Source organism: Sturnus vulgaris, chromosome 10 (genome assembly GCF_052056855.1).
Source record: "Sturnus vulgaris isolate bStuVul1 chromosome 10, bStuVul1.hap1, whole genome shotgun sequence".
NCBI classification, from domain to species: Eukaryota; Metazoa; Chordata; class Aves; order Passeriformes; family Sturnidae; genus Sturnus; species Sturnus vulgaris.
This window is the reverse complement of record NC_142252.1, coordinates 9,971,731-9,996,522: the sequence shown is the minus strand read 5'-3', so window position 1 is coordinate 9,996,522 and position 24,792 is coordinate 9,971,731. Positions and strand designations below refer to the sequence as shown.

At 39.7% G+C, this 24,792-nt stretch overlaps 1 protein-coding gene across 2 annotated transcripts in view; it reads left to right on the top strand.

Annotated features, from left to right (window-relative positions):
* SPHKAP (SPHK1 interactor, AKAP domain containing) overlaps positions 1 to 24,792 on the top strand; it is a 63,686-nt gene that overhangs the window by 11,419 nt on the left and 27,475 nt on the right. For both annotated transcript variants that reach the window (XM_014877860.2, XM_088170762.1), the window contains 2 exons: positions 6,788 to 6,890; positions 12,409 to 12,519. In XM_014877860.2, the coding sequence (XP_014733346.2) occupies positions 6,807 to 6,890; positions 12,409 to 12,519 (195 nt within the window). In that variant the 5' untranslated portion in view covers positions 6,788 to 6,806. Of the gene's footprint in view, positions 1 to 6,787; positions 6,891 to 12,408; positions 12,520 to 24,792 lie in introns of those variants that run through there.

Genomic DNA, 24,792 nt, shown 5'->3' with positions numbered 1-24,792 from the left:
TGTTTTTTCTGTTCTTTTAAAAGGAGGATCAGATAACATCATACATTTGGACTATTACATTGTGCTGCACTAACAATATATCTATATTAAGAATAGGCATTGCCATCAAAAATGCAGAAATAATATAAATTTCTTAATAAATACACAATCATGAACATTTTTGCTAGAATGGAAAAAGAATGATTTCCTGTTTTGTTCTCCTTTCCACAGTACAAGGGCCAGTAATATTGTACAGTACTCCTACACATGCTAAGTGAATAAGGAATTTTTTGTGAGACATCTTTTTAAGAATATTTCAGATTTTATATTGTTTTTTGATGACTTAGTAGGCTTAAATAGTAGCAATTCTGTTGCTTTGCTGTAAAGGAAATGAAACTGCCTCATTCTTATGTTTCTGTGGTACCTGTGCCTGTCTCTCTAAAATCATCTTCCCAATCAGCACTGCCCATTTAAGTCTTGTGTATACAGACTAATTGCTTGAAGAATCCTTCCTTTAACAAGGTTTCTTATCTTTCCTGCAGTCAAACTCTCAGCAGAGCTTTAGTTTCCCACTGGCTGGCACTCCAGGCCTGAGCACAGACTCCTTTCTTTTGGGGCAGAAAAGCAGTCTGAGTTGTCTTTCAGTCCATCTCAATAAGGTAAAGTCCTGTAGCCTTCCCTGCCTTTAAGGGTCTGTTCCTTCATCTTTGCCAAGTCACTCATTCTTCTTCATCAGACCTTGCTGGTCCCTAGCTGTTGCTCCAGGTCATCTTTATGTCCCTTCTAGAACATCCTCCACTTCAGAACTCAGCAGAGGTCCCTGTTACCTGTGAATTGTTGTGGACATTTCCCACCAGAAGAGATCTCGTAGTTACTCCTGTTCTTTCCTGTAGTTTGACTGAGGTCCGAGCATGTTCATTCTGGAAGGTTTCCTTAGTAAGTAGCCATTCTACCAGCCTAACAAAGGTCCATCTAGAATGTCTTAAAGCCATGTCAAATCCAGGGATAGGTGGGAACAAAACCAGGCAGGATGCCTATCATCTGTGTGCAAAAGCCAGTTTTATATTGGGTTGACTGTCTGACAGTAAATTACTGAAATACAGTTAACCATCAAAACCCACCAGCCCAATCATCTGTCGTTCAGCTCCTGAGTGCCAACTCTTTGATTTGATTGTCAGCTCTCTGAACTGAATATATCCTGCCATAGCTATTGAATGTGGAGGAGTTTGTCAGACTGGTACATAAAGCCTTGTTATTTTATCCTTAGTAATTCAATCAGTAAACTCAGGAAGGAAGGAATATTTCCAAGTAGATCATAAAAACCGTAGTTAGTTTTGTTTACATTTATTGGTCAGTAAAACTTGTCTGTTCTTTTATAATATTTTAAAAGCATGATTTAAAAGAAGGCTGATGATTACTACTGCTTACAGAGACTTACAGATTTATTTACTGGTTTAATTTGGAGCAGAATAAAGGTCATTCAGGGCACTTTGGGCATTGTGAAGTTTACCCCAGCACGGGTTGTCTTTTCTCTATTTTTCATCAGCATGTAGCTAAAGACCTGGTCTTTTGGCAGCTGTATCACTGATAAAAAATAAATGTAAATCAAGAGGACCCAACAGACACTATGAAATGAGTAATCTGAATATAAAGCATTTAAACTTCTAGTCTTTTTAGTGTGCTGATCTATAAAACCCAATCCTGTACCTGTTAAATTGCATACACAATGAAGGGAAGTATTCAGTGTTTTTGTTTCCAGTGAAGCCAGTAGCAGCTGTGGGAGACTGAAACAAGTCTGTGAATACCTTACAAGATGTGATCCTGATATTGCCAGTGATTATTCTGATTCTGTACTTGAGTTCCAAATCCATAACAAAATCAGAAAGACATTTGTTTGAGGTATTTATAGAGTGTCTGTTTGACTAACCATCTGTGATCTGATTGAAGTATACACATTGTCCGGACTGATAAAAACCATTTCTATGGATTAGAATAGTAACTTTGACACTGTTACACCTAAAAATTTTGCTCCTAGTGACTTTCCTGACCTGTTTACTTGCAAAGGTAAATCTTAAAACTGTAAAATTTGAAAGGTAGCATGAGGAAAGAGTATGACTAGTCGGTCCACTTCAAAAAGACTTTGAAGTGAAGAGATGCTGTTTGAACACTGCATGCTTTTCAAAACTGCTTCTTGCTTAAGGTCTGGATTAAGCTGGCTGCCTTCCTCAGTTGCTTAGTAGCTTTTGGGTTTATTTGGGAAGGTAGAAGAAGATGCTAAAGTATTTTGCTCTGCTTTCACTTCTCTCATTTCTATTTCAAAATGAGATTCATCCCTTTTTTTGTTGTTTATGATGTTCACTACAAATTTTAGCAGAAATGTAGTTCACTATAGCTTGGCATTAATTACTCTGAGAAACCTCCCTGTGTTCATTCATTTGCTTCCTTCATGATTTTTTTGTCATGGATCAGTACATTTTTCTAAGTTCAAAATGTCAAGATTAGGAGTCGAAAAGAGGAAGAACAGCAGGCTGTAATATGATTGATTCAAAAAATATACATGTAATGGTCACTTATTATTTATTGAGATTGCTCCTTAGGAATGATTATTGAACAGCAAGTTTTGGGAAGCTGGCTATGCTTGTTCAAGATGGTAGGAAATTGAAGTTTCTGATATTGTTTCACAAGATTAATTTTCTTTAGTGATAACCTGGGGAATTCTTTAAATTGCCTCATCTTAGTTGATGTAGCACCATCTGCCACATCTGCAAAGGAGATAATTATTTTTAGGAGCAGTTGTGGGTTTTTTGATTAAGTCTTGAGTCATCGAGGTCAGTATTTTTGAATTATTTAACATAGGAAAGATGAAGCAATTCGTTTGCATTTTGGACAGTAATACACGATGTGTTATTATGACAGTTAGTGATATAAATCTCGTAGCTATTTACTAGAGTTCTCTAATTTCCAGGAAGCTTTTTTGTATTCTTTGCAAGTGCATATAGCTTGTAGGAAAAAAATTATCAGTTACTATTCATGAATCAGTAAGACAGCACCTGGTGACACATGAGTGTGGAGACTTCTCTGTTAATGAAATACCAAAGTGAAAATGATGCACTTAGCACCAAGTCTGAGGTCCAGGTTCTCAACTTCAGTTTCAAAAGCTGAATTATAGATTAGGATCTTTCACACCAAAAGAAAACTCTCAAAATGAGCCATCCCTTAACAGAAATTGGTTGCTGTGCCTGTGGGTTTTTGTGATACCTCCAAGTCAGATGAGCACATCTAGCATTCTCCATGATATACTAAACAAGGGAGCCAAGAAAACTTGAGAACTGAGACCCAAAAACTCCAACAGCTTTCTTTATCTTGTAGTGAAAAGGCTCCAATCTGTGCCAGATGTCCTGAAAGTCCAGCACTTGGTGTAAGCTCCTATTGTGAAGTAAGGAGCATAGTATGTGAATGCAAAGCTGTCACTTGATGATGAGCTGACTACATCTCTGCAAGAGTTTCTTTCTGCTTCCTGCTATTGAGGAACTAATGAGAGCAGAAACTTGTCAAAGCCAGAATAGTTTTTCTCTGGAGAGTTAATGAAAAATAGGTTTATATTACTGCCTTTGCTACAGAGGGTGGCAGAGCTGTATGGCCTGAGGAGGGTCTCTTGAGAAAACACTTGTTGAAAATGAAAGGTTAGAAAGGGTACCCATGGGATAATGAGAAGAGGAAACTTTGCCCTAACTGGGAGTTGAGATAATTGAAAAAGAGATGTTGAAAAGCCAAATCAGTGTTCCATGTTGGAAGAAAGGTATCTCTGCAGGACCTCATACACTGCACCTCCCTGAGTTATGGAAGACTCACATTTGTGGTGCTGAATTCCCAGCCTGCAGAAGCACAGCTGGCTGCTCATTTTCTCATCAGTTTGCATTGCTGCAAATCTCCTTTGTGTCACACCTAGAGGGGCTCATGTACCTGTTTCCCTGTGCTGCTTCTAGATATTGTGTGGCCATAAACTCATTAAGGAGAAGGCTGTGGAATCTAAAACTGAATGTAGCTCTCCTATTTTGACACCTCTTTGTTAAAATTTTTCTGCACTTCAGTGACTGAACCCTGACCCCGAAGCTGTTTGCAAGGGGTAGGAGCCCAGAGTTCCTGTCCTTTGGATAATTCAGGAGTGAAACTGCAGTGCAGCATGAGAATAGTTCTGCTCTGCAGTTAAATTACAAGAGACATCAACTCAAGACAAAAAAAAAGCTCCAAAAGTGTTAGAGATACTTGTAAATGCATTGTCCCTTGCCCTGTGAAACACAGTTGCTTGATTTTTCCTGTGCTCCAAGTAATCAGCTGGATGTGAAATACAGCTCTGATGACTGGGATGGGTGACAAGAAGATTTAGGTTTACCAAATCTTGGAGACAGCAAAGGTAGCCGGGTTCCTGTCTGAACTTTAGTCTGAGTGGGAGCCTAGTCTCATTTAAAATATTTAATGGCATTTTACATTTATTTCAGTCATCATGTGGTTTTAACAAGGTTTTCTATATTTACCAGTGAAAAGTGGGCTTATTTAGAAAAGAACACAGATTTTAAAGGATTAAGAAGCTTTTACAGATCATTTCACTTTCCGCATGACTTGGAGGAGGGCTTTACTTCTGTATGGGACGTGTCATGTGCTACCCCTTGCTGAAATACTGTCCGGTGATAGCACAGATCTGTTGATACTCCAGAATGTGACTCTTCAACTCTATGCTTTAATGTGATATTCTGTTTGCACTGCTTAATTAGGTTCCAAAGAAGGCCTGTAGGTAGTTGTCAAATTATCTTTGTTGCTGTTAGACTCAGCAGCACTTCACGCAGTGAGGTTCAGTTCCCTGCAGACAGTGGAACTGAGAGCAGAGTCATTAGCAGCCCTTTAGCTCCCTGGGGCAGAACCCCTCAGTCTTCCTCGGTGAAGAGCAGGAGAAAACAGTACAACCTTGAACTTCAGTCTGCAGGTCAGCCTTGATCTGTAATTTTCGATTAGATTGCAGAGGTGATGCATCTTATAAAAAGAGGCAGTGCACAGCTCCTGCTGGGATTGGTGAGTTTTACCACGTCCAAAGGCTTCATCTCAATGTGGACTTACCAAGGAGGATACTTGACTTATACAGGATTTCACCCTCTGACTATGAGGTTCCTACTTTAAATGGAGATAGAAAGCCAGAATTGACTTCCTGTGTTTAATTTCCCTCATTCTGTTAAAGAACTCAGTATAAGGCTTATAAAATGCCATTTTGCTGTGTTAAATACCAGAGAAATTACTGCCCAGAAATATTACTGTGTATCTATATCATCTGAGAGCAATGAAGCAGTTTTGTAAACAGGCAAAAGTCTTCTTTCTAAGTACAAATGATGCTGGTGTCTGCCAGAGTATTAAGTGGTAACACACTTTCCAAGTGAAGTCAGTTAACCCTCTGGTCTCTCTTGAGCATCTGTATTCTCTCCTCCCACGTGATTCATTAAACTTCCCCCCAGCTGGCAGTTAACAAGTCCTAAATTAGTTTTATATTTTTTATTCACTCTTCTAATTCCAGCACATCTAGATACTTCTAGAACTTAAAGTTGCTTACCAGTGGGAATGCATATATTCCTAGCTAGTCCTAAGCAGTATCAGGTGAAAGGTACATGCATTAATCTTTAAGGGAAAGGTAGCCTTAGTCATGCTTGGCTCTGGATTTCAGAAAAAAAAACAGTGTGAATGGCCTCCTCTTAACATACTGGTTTACACTCAGTAAAGGTGACTGAGGAAAATGCACTTTAGGTTTGGGCATAGAAGGAAGTTGTACATGGTCTGTTATCCATTGGAACCAATGAGGGATCATTACTGGAGCCATGGTGACCTGGTCACTCTTTATGGTCCATCACAACATGTTCCATATATTCTCATAGGTGACTTGCAATAATTAAAAGCACTCCAAAGACCCAGTCTGGAAAGCAGAACATGATCATGTAGGGATACTTTTCCCCTAGTATGTTCCTGAATAAACAGTCCTTTAGCACATGTGGCCTTAAACTGTGATCATGTCGTGACCAGAGGGTGAAGCTTCATTAATCTTGGACCAATGTAATTATTATACAATGCAAGATCTTTGAAGACTGGCCTGAACTTCCAAAGGAAAAGTATGAGGGTTGGTTCTTGCTGTGTGTGCAAACAATTTGGCTGGGGGAACTTGTTTTTATGGTTTTGTACTTCACATCTGCACAGTCCCAAAGTAAACATATTTGTTGTGTGCCACTGAACCACAAAACAGAATATGTGCACGATTTACCTTAGCCCCAAACCTACAGTGTATCGAGCTGTTCCATCTGGATTACAGAATACTGCCTCTCCTGTTGTGTTTTTTACTTTGTAATCACTACCCCTTTACTTCCATCCTGGCAGGTAAAAATGCAGCAAATATTTCTGTTGTTTACCAAGTAGAATTAATGCAGCAAGCATTTCATGTGCTGCTCCAAGGTGCCTGCTTATGAAAACAAGCTAGTACTACTTTTTACAGTGGCATTCAAGACAGACAGGTCTGGTTGTAGGCAGCTTATGCTTTCCTCTAGTCTTCAAAAGACATCAGTCTGCTATTTTATATCCAAAGTGTGTAGCTCAGGATAGTCTTCCAGAAAGGGAAAATTAGTAATAAATCGACTACTAACACCAGCTAGGAGAGTACAGACAGCATCTAGTATTCTAAGTTACATTTCTTTACTGACCTGTGTTTTGGTATTGAGTTATTTATGTAGCTGGGTCACTGGAAAGGTTTTTGGGGGCTTGTTTCTTTTTTGTTCTTCAGCAACTTTGAATCTCCACTGATGCATGAAGTCCCAGAGCGCCAAGGCAGCAGCACAGACAGTTCTGCAAGCAGTTTGGGAAGCTCTGTCACAGCATGTAAGAAGGTAACTTTTAAGTTTATGTTATATTCAAGTCCAGTATATATATATATATATATATATATATATATATATATATATATAGCTTTGCTTTTTAGCTTTCAGCTTTAGTGAGGAATACAAAATTTAAGTGATACTTAGAAAGGGTTTGATACAGAAAAATAACTTAGTGGTGCTGTTATGGTATCTTGGAAGTTTTGTCTGTCTGGTCCCAAAATGCATTATATAGATATGGGAGGTAAACTCCCATTGAACATTTCTAATTTACCTCATTATCTGACATTTCATTATATGAAATAAAAGCAGTGCATAGCACAAACACCTTCAAGACTGCTCTTCAATAAATGACAACTTTCTGGGGCCCAGACAGAGCTTTGCTTCTCTCAGGTCAGTGCAATGGAGGGTCCTTCGTGAAAAACTGACTCATTTGATCAAAGGGTTCATTTGCAGAATAACATTTGGTTTTTAAAAATGCTGCTGACTGTAATTGGAATCCTCATATAGACAGAAAATCTGCTGTGTGGGAAAACATCTTAAATTTACACTTAATCTCAGAGTTGTCTCCTTTATGTAAGAGTGAAGGAGAGTAGCACAGCATTAAGTGCCACCACTGCCTTTACAAAAAAAGTTTCCTGCTTGGTCACATTCAGAAGTATCACTTTATTTAAAATGGTAGCCTGTATCACATGGTTTAGAGCTGCTTCACCTGTCCAATCTCATACATTTGAGCTGTTAATTGTAAAACAAGTCAGTTTTATGATTGTCAGCACACTAGAAGAAGTTATTCACTTCTGACAATACTGCTGACAAACAGCAGGATGGTTTGGGCTTCTTTGCACCATTCTTACACCAGAGAAAGTTTACCTTTGTGTGTGTGTGAGGAAAAGGATGAAGAATTCTCTTCTAGTCTGTGTTGGGTGATTTAGAAGTTAAATGTGTAATTGGTGGTGAAGTGGAATGCTGTGGGTTCCTGCTGCAAGGGAACAGTTTAAACAGTTGACTTGCAGGTTTGAGTAGTTATATTTGGCATGAATGGCTCCTGTCAGGAACCATATGAGATGTAGCCTGTTACTACACAGACCAACCTAAACAAATGCAGATGTGCCCCTTGATATCTCGTTTTATTCTGTATGTCCCGCTTTCCTATCTTTTTTTGATGAGTAGTAATTAACCAAAGCAATTAAGATGTTCAGTCATGAAGACGCAGATGTTTCATTTGTGGAGCAGAGCCTTTTTAATGCTGTCTCGGTTATAGATATTTACTGTATTTTAATGCCTTGTGATCTAAATCAGGGAGCAGGAAGCTGTTACACTAAACTCATATGCAGTATTTTCCTCTGGGAAAGAGTGACTTTTCTAATCCACACTCTGCTAGAGGCTGATTCAGTTCATTGATTCACAACACACTGAGTAATGCTGACGGCCGAGTCTCTAGATGAGAGTAGAAAACTTTTTTTTAGAACCATGAATTACTGCTGATTTCACATTTAGTGCATGATGCAGATTCATCCTGAATTATTTTCTGAGTGTGATGATCCTGCTCCAAACCAGATATACAGCAGTATATAGTGTATGCAGCTGTCACATGAGTATGGTCAATGAATCAAATTCTGCTTTCAGTTTTCGGCTGATAGCAAAAATCCTAACAATGTGTCAGTGGGATTGACCCTACACTTGTCTTAATTAAATAAGAATGAAGAGCAGTACAAGACAGGAGGATGAAATTTTGGCAAGTGATATTGTTTGCCGTAAAGTGCAGGATTGCAGACTGACAGCTCAAGAAGAGGGTTAGTTTTCTTGTAATTTGGTACAGATCACATTAGTATATTTTGAAAAAAATGCTTAAATGCAAGAATGGCAGTGGTAATATGCTGGTAGAGATACAAAGAATACCAGTTCTCACACTGCTTTTGATTAATTAACTAGCTCTGTTAATTTAGATCAACTCCTTCAAGCTCATACACTTCTGATCATAGCAGTTATATATTATTTTACTATAAGGACTTGGGTAGTTTCCTCTAAAAGCGTGAATATCCCATCAAGTTTTCATGCGTGTGCAAACTCCCACTTTGTCTAAACACAGGAACCTACTTAACAGGGAGAATTGCCTCACAATAGCAAGAGGCTACAAGAAAGATTCAATTTATTCTTACCATATATGTGTCTTTGTCCACAACAATACTGTCTGTTACCAAAGAAATATGCCCAAAAGTTCACGTGGCTTCTAGAGATACATTTTTGCACAGCAGGTCTGTGTAACCCTACCTGTTATCAGCATTGCAGGGTGGCCCAAATTATCCTTCCTCCATGGAAGTACTAATGGGAAAGCTCTGAGCAATACCATGTCTATAATGGTCCTAATGCAAGAACTTGTGTTTTATAAGATGGAGTTTAACCTGATCCCAGGTTTGCCCCTCACTCCTGCCACCACTGACTCAAATGTCACCTCCATCCCCTGAGCACCCCTCGGACCTGTGTACAAGCAGACCATGTGCAAGGACAGCCCTGGCACACCTTCCATTCCCTAAGGGCTCGATTCAGAGTAGTTTCTGGAGCCTTTCCAAATGACTTTGAGCCAACCTCTGTTCCTTAGATCTGACCAGCTGACCTCTGCCAGCTTCTGCTGTGTGGACTCAAGCATATCTGGTTTTGGTTTTTTCACCTGTCTTTTTCAAATCCAAATTGTTGTGAATTATATTCTGCAACTTCTAGTATTAAAAACGTTACACCTATTCACACCTTTTCACACTTCTGGATACATCCTCAAGTGTGTGTGCAGAACTTCTTTCACACAGGAGAGCAGAATCCAGCCCAGGGAAAACATAATCCTACTAATGGTGTTCATCTGCTTGAGGTTACTTAGAAATCCAAAACTTTAATGTAGTCATTTCTACCCTTGACTTCAAAGTCTGTTATGAAAAGCTTCATACAAAAATTTAAATGCAATATAAAGCCTTGGAACTCATAAACCACCCTGGAGTGACTCAAGCTTGGCAATTGTGACCTGACCTGACCAGACATTTGTTCAGGAAAGTTATTCCTCTGTGGCTGCTTTACCCGTATTTGCTTCCTGATAAAAACATCTTCTGAAAGAAAGAGTTGCCAAGGGTCATCCCACAAGAGACAAAGTGGGTGAAGTGTGGACTGCCCAGCTCATTTCATGGCTTTATCATGTACAATATACATGTGCTATGATCGAGCTGCTCTGAAATGCACACCAGCTCCTTCTGAGACAAAGACGAGCAGCACCACGGATATCTGCAGCTTGTTTCTGCATGAAAAATTTCTGCCTACCACAGTTTATCAGAAACTGTCAGAGTTTTGGGAAAGAAAGATCTAAAATGATTAAGGCTGAAGAAAAATTCACTATGATCTTTAAGGAAATGAAACAAGGTTGCTTGTTACCCCAAAAGCTGTTTGAGCTGAAAAAACCTGTTTGTGTATGCAAAATTGTGTTTTAACAGGTTATTAGAACTTCACCCCTTAAGAATGAGAATGTCTAGAATCTAATTAAATCTGAAATCATATATATATCATATATATATATATATGTGTGTATGTGTGTTTTTGTATATGTTCGATTCTATGTTGTCTTCATAAAGGCTCAGAGAATGGTAATTTTTCAGAAAAAGCAAAAGAATGCTTAATTCTAGATTTTACCAACCAGTTCATAATGCTTCGAGATTTCCTCAAAAAAATCCAAAGCCACACAAAAGTTTATTACACTAACAGGAAATTGTTTCTTTGGGATATGGAGTATATTATTTTCCCCATCTAATCTCAGAGTTAGTTATGATGGCAGGAATGTTTTTGCACTGAGACGAGAGGTTATAAAATTTATTGAGTGCAGAGTGGTTGCACTGGTAAACAAGATTAGCTGGCAGCCCCCAGGAAGAGGCTGGTGTGCCTGTGAAGCATTCATGAGCCTTTGGCATTCTCAGAAGAGAGTCTTTGGGCACAGTATTTCCTCTAAGTATTTTGTGAACCTTAAATTGGTATTTTAAAGATCTTTGGAAGAAAACCCATAGCAGGGCTGGTGTACAGAAAAACAACCACAAAGTTAGAAAGTCTCCATGGAGGGCACCAAAAAAGGGCACTGAAGCAAGCCAAGCTCAGGGCCTGTGGTGTTCCCCACCACCTCCTCATCCCTCTCCTGCTGACTTTTATTCAGAATCAGAATAATCCAGTGAGTGAAATATTAACTGTGTAACTGCCTTTCTACCAGAAAGATAAAAGTTAGAGTGGGTGTTGGTCTGTGGGTGATAATAAGCTTACTTCTGGATGCCCCCAAGTATTAGAAAACTGTGTCAGCTGGCCAGATGAGCTTTCCAGAGTCATTTATCTTGCCTGGGAAGTGAGAAGGCTCACAAGTTATTCTCACTTCTCTTCCTAAGAAACGGATCTAGGCTTAGAGATCAGGTGTTCTTGAAGCAGGACAAATGTGTGTCAATACAAAATAGGCAGTCAAGTAAAGGAAAGTACTACTGTAGATAGATTTTCTTTCCCTAGGTATAGCAACAAATTTCTATTTTTAAATATCATTATTAAAAGTCCAAAAATTAGAGGATGGGCTATTTCTATGTAATACAAGAATTGCAAGAAGTACAAGTAAAATATACATCTATTTCACTAACATACTTCTTAACATTGCTGCCTAAGGAAGATGATAAGCCACAGAAAATGTTCTGTAAGTAGCACCAATGGTGCAGCAAGATTTTTCCTGCTGTTCCCTAGCTGTTTTAAAGATACTAATGGTCCCTCTTTTTCATGGTAGAATATTAGTACAGAGGCAGAAAATAAAGAATTCAGTTTAATCTAAGCATCAGATTTGCAAACTGGCTTTGCCTCTTTAGCGTCTACAGATCTCTGTAGCCCCATTTTGGTTTTCTTTGAGTGGAGGCTCTGGCACAAGCTGTAGGTCTGAGCCAACACAGATTAAACCCAAAGTTTTGGTCTCAGGATGCTGACTGGCTTCAGGACTCGTTACAGAAGGTCCAAAGTACTCCAGCTTCTCAGAAAACAGAAAAACGTAAAGAGTTTGGAGCTTTGGAAGTCCCAGAAATGAGGCTGCTGGCAGACTGAATAGTACTGATCTACTGTGGGGAGAGATACAGTCAGTCATAAAGGCTGCAGGTTTGTGTACTCTGGTGTAATTGAATAGTTAGTTTTCCTAATATGTCTGTTTATCACTTTAACACAGAACAAAACTCATAGCAATATTTTCCAATAAAAATATTGGGTTTGAGCATTTCCTTTAAGTGTCTATCTCCAAGGACTCTCAGTTCTGGAAGAAAATAGGCTCATACTTTAGGGGATATGTAAGTGATGTGACTAAAGGTGCAATAAATGGAGGGGTCCAAACCAAATAGCTCTATCTTGTCCATCTTTCTCCCCCCACCTCCCTCCCCCCAGTTTTGTCAGCAAAATTTCCATTGAGTTACAACAATAGGGTTCTGGCCCCCAAAGCACAATAGCAGTCAGAAAAGTTTGTCATTATTTTAACTATTTTTAACTGTTTTAACAGATTCTCTGCAGTAACAGTCTGCTAGAATCAACAGACTACTGGCTGCAGAATCAGAGGACACCATGCCAAATTGGCTTTCTAGAAGACAAGTCAGAAAGCAACTGTGCGTCAGTAAGTACCCACTGCCCCCTCCTCTGGAGAAAAGTTCCTGCAGAGTTACTTGGGTAGAGTGTGGGGCTGGCAACAGTACATGTTAAACTAAAAAAGGCTGTAATTTCTAGCTTTCTTTTAAAAGCAAACATACAAACTAAAAATACAGATTTATGTACAGAGCACATTAATAAAGACTACTGCAGAGGTTTCCCCACTTTCGGCTTTCAGACTTTGGTGGCTCTCTGTGTTGTTTTATGTTCATAATCTGCAACTCGAGAGAGAGAGAAAAATAAGCCAAAGAGAAAATTATTCCGAACCATAACTTGTTAAGTGGCAGGTAAAGAGCAGATGTTTAAAAGGCTGCTCAATGTTCCTGAAGGCAGAGAGACACAATTAAGGAGAAAAACTCTTTCCATGTTAGATGAGGGGAAGCTGCTGAAGAGCTCAAACAGAATTATTTTGCTCTTGAAATTAAATTTCAATCTCATTATTGTGGGTTATAATTTAAGGGTTATATTAAGATCAGCTTTTGTTTAAGAAATAGGAGTTATGTTGCTTTATAAACTGTCTACATATAACTGGATGGGAATACATGGCTATGTTTTTAATAGTTTTTTACTTGATGGAGGTCTCAGAAGAACAGATCTTTCCTCAGAATCCTATTCGAATGCTATTCCCTGGTCTCCGTGAGCAAAGAAGGGCTTTAGAAAAGATCAGCTTTATCTCAAATAAGCACTGCCTGTGCTGCACACAGCCTAAAGACCAGCTGAGGGCTCTCATGGAGTCTGCTGGGATTCCCTCAAGGACATGGACATTCAGCTCCAGCTGATGAGCCCAGACTGCTGCTGCCAGGAAAATGAATCTCCATCCCATGGAGGCTTCACACCCTGCCTGGGGCAATGCAGAGTCCCTGAGAGCAGCAGGAGTGACACAGCAGTGGCATTGCAGTCTTGACATTTAGGAGTATGGTCAGAGGTTATTTGGCTTGATTCAGTCATACCAAGCACTGGTCTATCAGTTTCCACAAGGCAGAGTGAGAAAAATGCACAACCTGATCCCAGTGAGCAAGTGAGCAGCCTTACAAGGTGAGAACCTGAGCACGTTCTTATCCAGAGCAGGTTCAGCAGGCAGATAATCTATGGGATCCTTGTTTTTTCTTACAGGAAGGGATTGCTTTCAATGCAAAACACACTGACTACAGTCACTTAATTTTACTATTTAGTATTCAATATCCTAAATATAAGGCTGATTTCCTCGGAGGAAATTATTACCTCAAATAATAATATAAGAACTAATTATGGCTTGCCTTTTGACCTGTTGAGCTTTGACTTTTTGCTAAATTTTCCGTAGAATCTTAGAGAAAATTATATTTATCTCTGATAGGTTGGATATACCAAGCAAAGATAAGTTGTTGTAGAAAGATTTTGCCATTGCTACTCTCCTTATTTCAGGCAACATTGTCTGATTTTTGCCATGCTGTCTGCTTTAAAAGGTTAAACTGCCTCAATGAGCTTTTCCCTCTACACCAGTATTACAAGGGTTTTTTGTTTTTTTTTTTCTTTGGAGGATATTTGTCTAATTGCTAAACATTTCATTAAACTTACTTCAATTAACAGTGGTACTATTTAGCAGCAGTTTACCATTGAGATTAGGATACATAGTTTCCTGCTAATATAATCAGGTAATATTTTGAAAGTAGTTTAATTATGCATGCCTTTTCTTTGTTTCTACTGAATGAGAACTTAATCAAAATCACCTAATAGAATAAAATACATGGATTTGTGAAGCATAATCACACATAAGCTCCACATAATGATTTATAAATGCAGTTAAAATTTCTGTAATGTGACATTCTTCTTACTCCATGGAGTGACCTCATAAAATAAATGTAGATTCAGATAAAAATACATACTTTTGCTTACTCCACTATTTATAGTTTTCTTCTAGCACTGGACTCTCCTAAATCACAGTCTCTTCATCTTGCACACAGAAATGTCAATTATGACTTTATCTTAGCAGTTGCTAAGATTTAACACTTTGCAATGCTTCTACAGCATCTCCATTTTTAAGGTGGTGTTGCCACACTGCTAAAGGTGTATCATAATTTTCTTTTAGGAATTCTTCATGGACATAGTCATGAAAGTGTTATTTAGGAAAAAATTAGGATACAAAACGAAATTTTTAAAAAAAGGTGATATAGTCCTGCAAGATGCTTATAAGTGAATTTTCAAGAAATTATCCATCCTTTCATGCTCCAGGCCAGCAAAAAGCCATTAGAAATTATATTTGCACTGGGAAAAAAAAATAAAAACAATCTCTCCAAATGGATCCAGACTCCAATGATCTCCACACAAAATCATCACACCCCATCGCTCTTTGCATGACCATCCTGTCCCAACACGGCACAGACATTCCCACTCCACACAACAAGGAATTGTCCTTGAGAACCACTGGTCTGGGAAGGTAGAACCTCTCCTTCCCAAGCAGTGTACCTTTGTGTGAGGATTTCCAGACTGGCAGAAATCCTACAAACTTCTTGTCAAATATCTTGGAGAAGCAGAAACTTTACACCCCTGAATGGCAGTGATAGGTATGGAAGGTGGAAAAATACCTGCCGGTCAGTAAAAACAAAGCCCTAAGAAACGGTGCTCATTTCTTACTTAGCATAACAAGGTAACACTTTTTAAAGAGTAAGGATGTGACAAGGGCTCATTTTGAATTGTTTTATATCTCCTTAAAGCTGAGAAAAAAAACGGATTTGCAGGCAGATGGATGAGAGAACAGTTTCAATAAAGTGTTAAAGGTTTTGAAACATTCTTGAAATAGTCCAGCAGCTTTTCCATTTGCAAGTGCTCCTACTCTGTAACTACAGAAACGCTCACTCCAGAATGCTCCATGCAGGGATGTTAGTAATGCAGGCTGTCTGCACAGACAGAGGCAGTTGGTTTTTGGTTTGATCCAGCCCAAGGGAGCAGCAGGAATACATGGCCAGAACAGAGGGAAAGGACAAGGACAGCAGCTCAAACTTCAGCCAAATTCAGTCATGGCAAAACACCCCCTTGGCTAATTTTTGGCTGCTTTTCTGTGCCCGTGTGCCATTGGCACCTTTTGGGAAGTGTCTGATGATGATGGTGATGGAAGCACAAAGAAGAGTGGAGGACAACATGACTGAGGGAGTGGGACAGTGGAGACAGTCACTGAGTGGGCTTATGCCACATGGAAAAATCCTAATCCATCTGCAGCACAGGAGAAAGAATTACAGTCGATGGTTGTAATCTGGTTTAGTGCAGGAGAACATGCCCAGCCCACGAGACAAACTTGAGCTTTTCAAAGAAGGGAAGCAGTGCTTCACCTTAGTGAAGTGACAAGTGAGAGAGAAACCAGATCTTTACAAAGCAAACAGGTGATGTGATGATGGATCACAGGGTTTGTGGTGTCTCTGTTAGCTGAGGTAGTGAAGAAGTCACTTTGCTATCAGAGCAGGTGGACTTTCAGAACTGACTGCTTGCCTTGCAACTGCATGCCTTTGCTGTCCTGGCAGATATTTCAGCATTATCATTTTCATTGCAATTTAGCCATCAAGCTTTCAAACAACTTCAGGAGGAGGTTAAGGGTGCCATTATGCAATAATTTGAGCTGGTCAAATCAGGGCTTCTGTGGTGTCACCTCCTCCTCCAGCTCCTGCTTCATCTCATTTACTGCCCTGGCATTTGTACAAATGTGCAGTAAATCATTTCAGGGAAAAAAGTAACTATGAAATTAAGAAATTTTTTAGTTTTTCTAGCCAAGTCTTCCTTGAATCATCTCCCCATATTGTCAGATAAATGCCAGTGCTCACTCAAGGGATGGAACAAAAACATCCAGGAAACAGTTCCCATAAATTAATTCAAACTGAACGATAACATATGCAGAAAGGAAAAATCTTTGGCAAGGTGTATTTTGTTGATACAAAGGACAGCAGCTTTCACTTGAATTAAAATAGATTATGAGTGGTTTTCATTCTTTTCTTCACCTAAGACTTTTGAAAGATATGGCACTACATATCTTTGGATATTTAGGTACAAATACACAGATTTTTTTTTTGCATCAATCCTTGATACTAGATTACTTCCAGGTAGCTTGCTAACAATAGTGCAGACACTGTGTCAGGGACATTTTCTATCCCTTAGTCAGGGCCCCTGTATCCAATATGTTCTTCAGAGTGTCCAAAGAATGAGAGCAAGCCCTCACTGAAGAGTGACAGTGTCGTCTTACAGGAGCTCAGAAAGAAGGATTGTTCCCAGGGACAGTAGTAGTCAACAGGGCTTTTTACACAGGCAAGTACAGAAGTGCAGTCTTGAATCCCTCGGGAGATTTTTGTTTGTTGGCTGGTTTTAAAACAAAGCCATGTTCCTGAATAGTGACCAGGCACAGCTGAAACAAGTGCTGTGTTTTACTGTGTTTGGATGAAGTTTCACAGTTGCTAGCAAACACAGCAAAGTCCTGTTTTCCTGCCTAAAACTGCCAGACCTACGTACTAAGACCTTTTTCCTCCTTCATGAGATTGCTTGCACACCTCAGCACTATGTCATAGACAGGGAATTACAAGGGTGTTTATTTTACCTTTCAGTGCATAATTACTCTACCATCTTCAGGAACAGCATTGTCTCTTTCAGAAATCAAAATCCATCCATTGCTTTCCAGATCTAAACCATAATTACTGGAGATATTTTTAGGTTTAAGTCTCATCTTCCTATTCAGCTTCACCATACCTTAATTACATCCTGACAAGGTGCAGGAATCAACAGCAGCAGGCTAAATTGTGGCACTGAGTTGTAGTCCTTTCTCAGGCATGTGTGGGTGTTCCTGCTGCTGTGGTAAGGAATTGTACCTTCCAGAGAAACCCTCTCTGGCTTGCACAGGGAAATAAAACCCCTCCTCTTCACCAGTTGCTTTCTGCCTTATGGAGCCCAGTGCAGGCAGACTGAGCACTTGCTTAAGAGACCACTGAAAGGATTGGTTGTATCATTTGTAAAATATGCTTCACTTTCTGCTCTTGTACATACTTGGCTCTGAAAAGTATATCTTCACATATGAGTTAATGTTAAGACAGAATTAAAATGTGCCCTTAAAGGGTTGCACTTCCACATTTTCAGTACCACACATATATCATACAGCAGTCATGAATTTCAGAGTGTGGAAGATTGACAATAGATTTTCTTCTCTTCCCTGGCACTTCAGACTTGGGATAGTCTTTAGTCTTCTGTCTAGATCTGCCATCTTCTTTCCTGCTCCTCCATGGCAGTCTCACACTGCATTGGTTTTCTTATCTGTGCTTAAGAGAAGCAGATGCTTAACCTTACTCTGACAAAGCTATAAATAAGCACTGGGAGGATCAAGCATGGCATTGCAGCTGTATCCTCTCCAGCATTCCACTCTGGCATGTTCTCAATGCCTCCATGACCTCCATGCTTTATCAAGAAATGAGATTCTTGTGCTACCTCCAGAGGAGACCTCTGTGACTCTGCTGCTGTTACAGCCACAGGCTCCCTCTGACATGAATTGCAGGCTGAGGTTCGCAGACATTTGTTAAACATTAAGTAAGTGTACAGGGCACTGGAGAGAGTAGATGGTGCATGTGACATAAATATTTATTGGAATATTTTCTCTAAGTCGTAAGTGGCAATTAATTACATCAAACCCAAAGGAATAAGCTTTAATGGGAAGAAAATATTCACAGCTGGTTTTGAAGCAATGGATTATGAAGAGATAACTTGGGAAGATTCATTAATGAAGCCCAGCCATTAAGATTGGGATAGTCTCTAAAATATCAAGAACCATAAATCCACCAAGTCAATTGAGATAAGAACCTTCTGAAGAATAATTTGGACTAAATTTCAAACACATTACTGCTAAAAATACTGGAAGGAGAGCAGTATAACACATCCTTCTGACAACATATAAGGTTGTACCTTAAAGAAAATTGTGGCTGGGCTGGGGAGACAAGGGAAAGTCATGTCAGGATCTTATTTAGGTGAGTTTGAGTTACTCACTAGAGATGCACTCAGTTGTCTGCTTTTGGAAACCCTCCATTAGGGCCTGCAAGAAGAGTGTTTGGAAACCTCATCTCATGTTAGATAGCAATTGTGCAGCTCACAGGAGAGATTTTTACATGGAAACTGAAAGGAGTAATGTGGCTTTTGTGGCCATCCCAATGAAAATACGGGGCAAGAATGGGAAAAATACTTCCTCCACTCACAGCTAGAGAAGGAAATTGCCTTTGTCAATCATGCAAAGGACCACACAACAGAAAGAAAGCTCGGATCTCATTTCAAGTTGATGTTTCCTCAACTTGCCTTGCATCCTGTTGTAATTTTGGGCAGAGAAACTGTCAGTAGAGTGCCATGGTCCTACTTTGGCACAAATGGATTTTTTGATGGTAGCCTGATCTGACTTTGGTGAGATAAGGAAGGTACCACTGTATACCACTGAGGGACACCTGTCACAAAGCCTTTTGAGTTATTTGTAGTACAGAAGATGGGCCTGAGCTGCTTCATACACTGTGTACAGGGCTGGAGGTAATTTTCTTCACAGTGGCTGGTTTGGGGCTGTGTTCTGGATTTCTGCTGAGCACAGGGTTGATAATAGAGAGGTGCTTTTGCTATTCCTGAGCAGGGCTTGCACAGAATTAAGTCCTTTTCCCTTGCACTGCCCCCACCAGTGAGTTCACTGGGGTGCACAGCAGGCTGGGACAGCAGACCCCAGCTGGCCTAAGGGATGTTCCATGGATGTGTCATCATGCTCAGTATAGAAAGCAGGGGGAACAAGGAGAAAGAGGAGACAGAAATTCTCCCACCTGTATAATACTGCTGCTTCATATTTTCATTCATGCAAATCCTTTTGCAAACAGCTACAGGGCATATCTAGTACTTCCAAACTAATATTTTAATTTCTACATTTCACAGTTGGTTCCTCTGCCAGAATCATTTTGGCAAGCATGCAGATTAATGCAAGACAAGCATTGCATCCAAATGCTAATGGATGATTAGCTCTGTCTTCTAGAAACTTTTTTTTTAATTCTCAGTCACTATCAGGCTATTTCAAACACCTCATATAAGACATATTCCATCTCAAGATCCTCTTTAACCATTTAAATATAAAAGGTCAGATTTTACCATGCATGGAGGAGAGAGCTGCATCTCTCATTCCCAGTCTCCTGTCTACTAAAAATGTACACTCTGCCTATTAATGATAACTGCTAATGACCCCAGAAAGAAGTAATGAGAGCCAATGGCTGTGAAAAGAAGTCACCAGAATTTGTTCAGTGGAGGAAAGGAAATTGTAATCTAAAAACAAATACCTGCAACAGAAAAACAACAACTAGCAATTTTCAGCTTCCTTATTTCTTATGATATTGCAGATCTTCACAAAAAGTCTGTCAATCCTTAAAGCACTATATACTATATACGCTGTATATACTTCTTCAGTAGATACTTATGTCTATGGTCAGGAAAAGGAGACATTTTCAGAAGTTAGCTGATTGCATTCTTCCATCCCAACACAGCACATCAATTCAATAGCAAGGAGTGAAACAAAATCCTGCCTGCTTCCCCAAATTACTCTGAGGTGGAGTAATAGAAGGTAAAATAATAGTAATGATTAAATAACAAAAAACGTGGGAGAACACTCTGAATAATACCACCTGAAACCCACACATTTCAGCTAGTAGTTTGTTAATGGTTGAGATCTCTCTATCCCAGAAATTACAGGAAAGTGTCTTTTCCATTACATGCTTTACAATGGCAGTCTCACAAGCCTCACTGCTCTGCATGACGGCATATTAAAGCCTGCTATAAAACCCGAAGGAAGATGAATGAAGATGACACTTTGGGCATTATGAAACCGTATGCAAAAGAAAGCCACGTGCACACTCCTGCTTCAGATAATCCTCATTTCCTCTTCATTAGTGTCTGTGAGGCTGCACAGTTCTGTCTTTAAATAGTGAGGAATGTGTGATTGTGCCTGAGTGGTGCAGGAGCCGTGTGCCCCAGGCACGGTGTCCGATTGCTGTGCTCCAGCTGAGGCTGCTGCTGGCTGTGGCAGCAGAGCTCCTGAGTGACATGAGCGCTTGTTTATCACACAGATAAACACAGGAGCCCCCTGACAGTGTGAGAGCTTGAAGAACATGGCAGGGTGGAAGTCCTGCACAGCTTTGTGCTCTTAGCATGGGACCTTAGCTTCCACCCAAGTGCAGCTGAGTGTTTTGCCACTGGTGTTCCCTTGTCCAAAGAGCTTCTGTCAGGACCTTGTACAGACAAAGGGTGTGTCCATGTGCCCTGGATGCACTGCAGCTCTCCATACAACAGCTGTAAGTTAGAGAACTAAAATCACCACACATTTCAGGGTCACTGAAATTACCAAAACAACACTCCTTATTGTACTGCAGGAACCCAGCTCAGGCTGAGATTTCCAGCTCCTTTTCCAAAAAGATCCAGCCCAGTCCTCAAGTAGATGCCAAGATTTCTCATCTCTTTGGTCTTCTGCAAAGAGACTGAGAACTACAGAAGCCCAGCCTTTAATCATCACTGTAGTTCTTCTTTCTGCAGTCTGAGTCTGCAGATTTAAGATGATCATGAAGAAGGCAGGTGTTTTCCTGGTAGAAACTTGTCTAGGGAAAGAAGTTCAGACGAGAATACTTTTCTGATTCCCAGCTTTACTATACCAGATACAAGAAACTGAAAGCTAGAAGATTCTTGTTTTATTCCAGGGTTTGTTCTAAACCCCTCAGAAGTGTTATTCAGGTATTTTTTTTCTCCAGCTATGTATACAACTAAGTATGTGGAACAAACAACTAATTTTTTTAAATTGCAAAGCTTAAAAATGGTAATGATAGAGCTAATAATCCAACTGACTCATGGACAGATCTTTATTTCTGTCAGCTGCTATGTAATTTAGTAGAAAAACATCTGTGATTACAGCAGCTCTGTGGTCTGGCTCTGGGAATGCAGAGATGGTGAGAATGGGTGAGTGTGCAGAAGTACAGGTACTTTTGCCTGACACACAGGGACTGGGGAGGGATTCAGTAATTCTGATGTCATGGCCACCTCCTCAGCAGCAGCTGTTTAATTGAGATATCCTATGTTCTTTTTAACTGACAATGTGCAAATGTGGGTCGTCATATTTTTAAAGTAATTTTTCCTAGGTATATGGGAAGAATTAGTATCAAATTCACCAAAATTAGTTTTCCCAGTTAAAATCACTTTATTTCCTATGAGAGTTTAAAGAATTTTCCCATTTGCTTCTTGAACAGTGTACTTGGGTAAGATAAGTCCTTTCAAATCCACACATGCACCCTTTTTGTTTTCTGGCTCCCTCAATGTGCTTGAAGAACTCTGTGAGAAAAATTATTTAGCTTTACTATTTCATAATGGATTCAGGAATTCAGTAAAACAGACCTCAGCTGGGGAAAGACCTAAATCTGTCCAAAAATACATGTGATTAGGCAAAACATTCTCTCAAAGCAGCTATGGGTTTGTGTGGATAAAAGTAATTCAACAAACTAGTTGAATTAGATTTAAATTAGTTGAATTAGTGATTAATTTTTTTTAAAGAATCAAGAGAACACCTGGAATTACAGCCTCAGTAAAGATGCATGATTAGAGTTTCTGGTTGCCTGTTTGCCAACAGAAATAATTTCAGGCTCAAGTGAAATAGTCACTTTTGAGCTTACTGGATGATATATGTCTAATTTGACAGTAGGCCAGAGGTTCCAGAGCCAGAGTTCCTACAGGTTTCATGAATACAGATGAAACTGAGGAATTGTAAGGGTGTGAACTCAAACCTTCCTTATACAACAGAGAAACCAGACAGATCTACACTTTAATGAAGTCTACTGAGAGGAGAGTGGCAGTGGCAGAGCTTACACATCAACATGCTGAAAAGTTAACCTTAAAATGGTAATACACAAGCAGACTTTTCTAATCTCAGCACTCACACAGCCAGTCAGACAGCCAGCTCTTTTCCAGACTGATACATCAGCACAAGAACCTGTACCATTCCTTCTTTTTCAAGCAATCATGCTCTACCTAATCTTGCTCAGATCTCTTCCTATTTATAAGCTGTCTAACAGCTGGGGCAGAGCTGCCCTGCAATTTATAGAGCATGAGCAGACAGCTGCTGTGCACATCTACTGCAGAGAAACAGGGATCAGTCCCAAAAGGTTTAGTTAAAAATGACAGAAACCATCACTGTCACCAAACTGTGTCCATCACAAAGCTGTCATTTCTGTTGCTTCTAACAGTGGTCAGCAGTAACTGGATACTTTGTATGCTGAATGTAAATTATGTGAATGGAAGGGTGAAATAGTCCTTTGCAAGGGGAGAAAACACGATGGTCTTGGTTTAAAAATTTAATTTTATGAGCCATGAAGCAAGAATGGGGACTGGGGCCAGGATGGTGAAGAAAAGGAAGAGCTGAGGAAATTACCCAGATCAGTTAGATTTTGCAGTCCTAATTTCTTACAGTGTATAATGGTGCATATTTACCATACAAGTGAGCTCAATCAAAACCTATCATCAGACCTGCGTGCTTCCTCCCTTAATTCTCACCCCATCCTCTGAAAAGCAGAGAGAACTTACAGAATGACCTGCTTTTAGTAAAGAATTTTTTAATCAGAGGAGAAAAGGGGCCTCTTTTTCATATAGAGACATCAGTTTCTGATCTACTGGATACAGTCCTGAAATCCCTTCACAGAAAGCTTTGAGTAGAGATTTATCTGGAAGTTTCATAAGGTGACAGCCATGGAGCTGCTGGTTTTCCCTGCTGCCCTGCAAAGTGCCACCTCCCCATTCCTGCTTCCCCCCAGTGCAGTCCAGAACAAAAGGCACCTAAGCCTGGGAGACTGCAAAATACACCAGACCTGCCCCACTGTGTGAAAAACAGAACAAAAATGAGATACTGGTCTGAACTGTTATGCATATTAACATTTTACTTAAAAAATACAGAGGGAGGAACACAATGTGTATTATAATGAAGTGATAAGTGTAATTAGAGTAATAGAGGCAAGTAAGGAAGAACCAGCTCAATTTAAAAACTCAAAACCAAATACACAGTTCCTGGTACTGGTGTTTTAGCTGCTGATCTGACCTGTATCTAGTTGTAGAATGCACAGTTGACTCTTTCTATCTGCTGATAGCTGCACCTTGGTAATTCCTGCTCCTCCTGACACCCCTGAGACCTGGAGCAGGCAGAGCCTGAGTCTGATCGGTCTATCACAGGCACTGCTATGGAGTATTTTCACTTGACATCTTTGTTTAGCAAAATCATTTGCATTTTTTAATTAGGCTTAGCCACATTGACTTCCTCATCTTTCTCAAGTACTGAAAAAATCCTGTAGAGCACCACAGAACAGTTTGCTGTGCACAGATAAGCAGAATGGATTTAAGTGCTTATAACGCTTTAATCTCGTTTTGTGCTTCTGCATGTCACCCAAATGTCTTTGAGAAAAATAATTGATTTTTATAGTTGTTTAGAGCAATGCTGTACCAAATAAAAGTATCTAGGTGTGTTAAAGACGTTAAGCAAATACTCAACTGTCCCAGAAATCTGAGCATTCATTTAGTAACATACCATCCATGTTCTCTTTTCTGTGAATCAAACATCATCATAATTTCCTGCTTCAGTTGCTTATAGGATTAAAGAATTCATCTGTTTGGCTTTGTAGACTGCAGGCAGTTATATTTCTTAGCTTACCAAAACCAGCCTGGGCAGAGACTGCCAAGACAATCAGAATTTGGGGCTGCAGGGAGTCAGTCTTTCACCTTGGTTGCATTGTTAAATGGCTTATTTATTGAAACCATTGAATAGTTTCTATTCTTTGGTGCATTTGGGACAGTGCTCTTATGCAGTGATGGTTTCAGTCATTTTAAACAAAACCTTTTGGGACTTTCCTCTGTTTCTGCTGAGTTATTTAGCAGAGTCTGACCTATATTAACCACAACAGTTAAAGCTTTATTGCATCATTGAATTTTGGCAATTTAAAGTTTCAACAGTTTCTATGAAATCTTTTCCCTGGACGTGTCTAAAATTTGGAAGTTCTGTTTTATGAAGCTTTGTCTTTTTCTTCCTGGAGCAGCCTGGTCACTGACACATTTTGCAGACTGTGCTTGTTTTCAGTAACAGGCCCAGGCTGCTGAGCAGGAGGGCAGGGGAGGCAGGAAGAGGATAAGGTGCAGGACCAGCTTCTGAGCAACCCACAAACTGATTTCAAGTTATTACTTATTATTTTGCTCATGAACAAATTCTCCTTTAAAA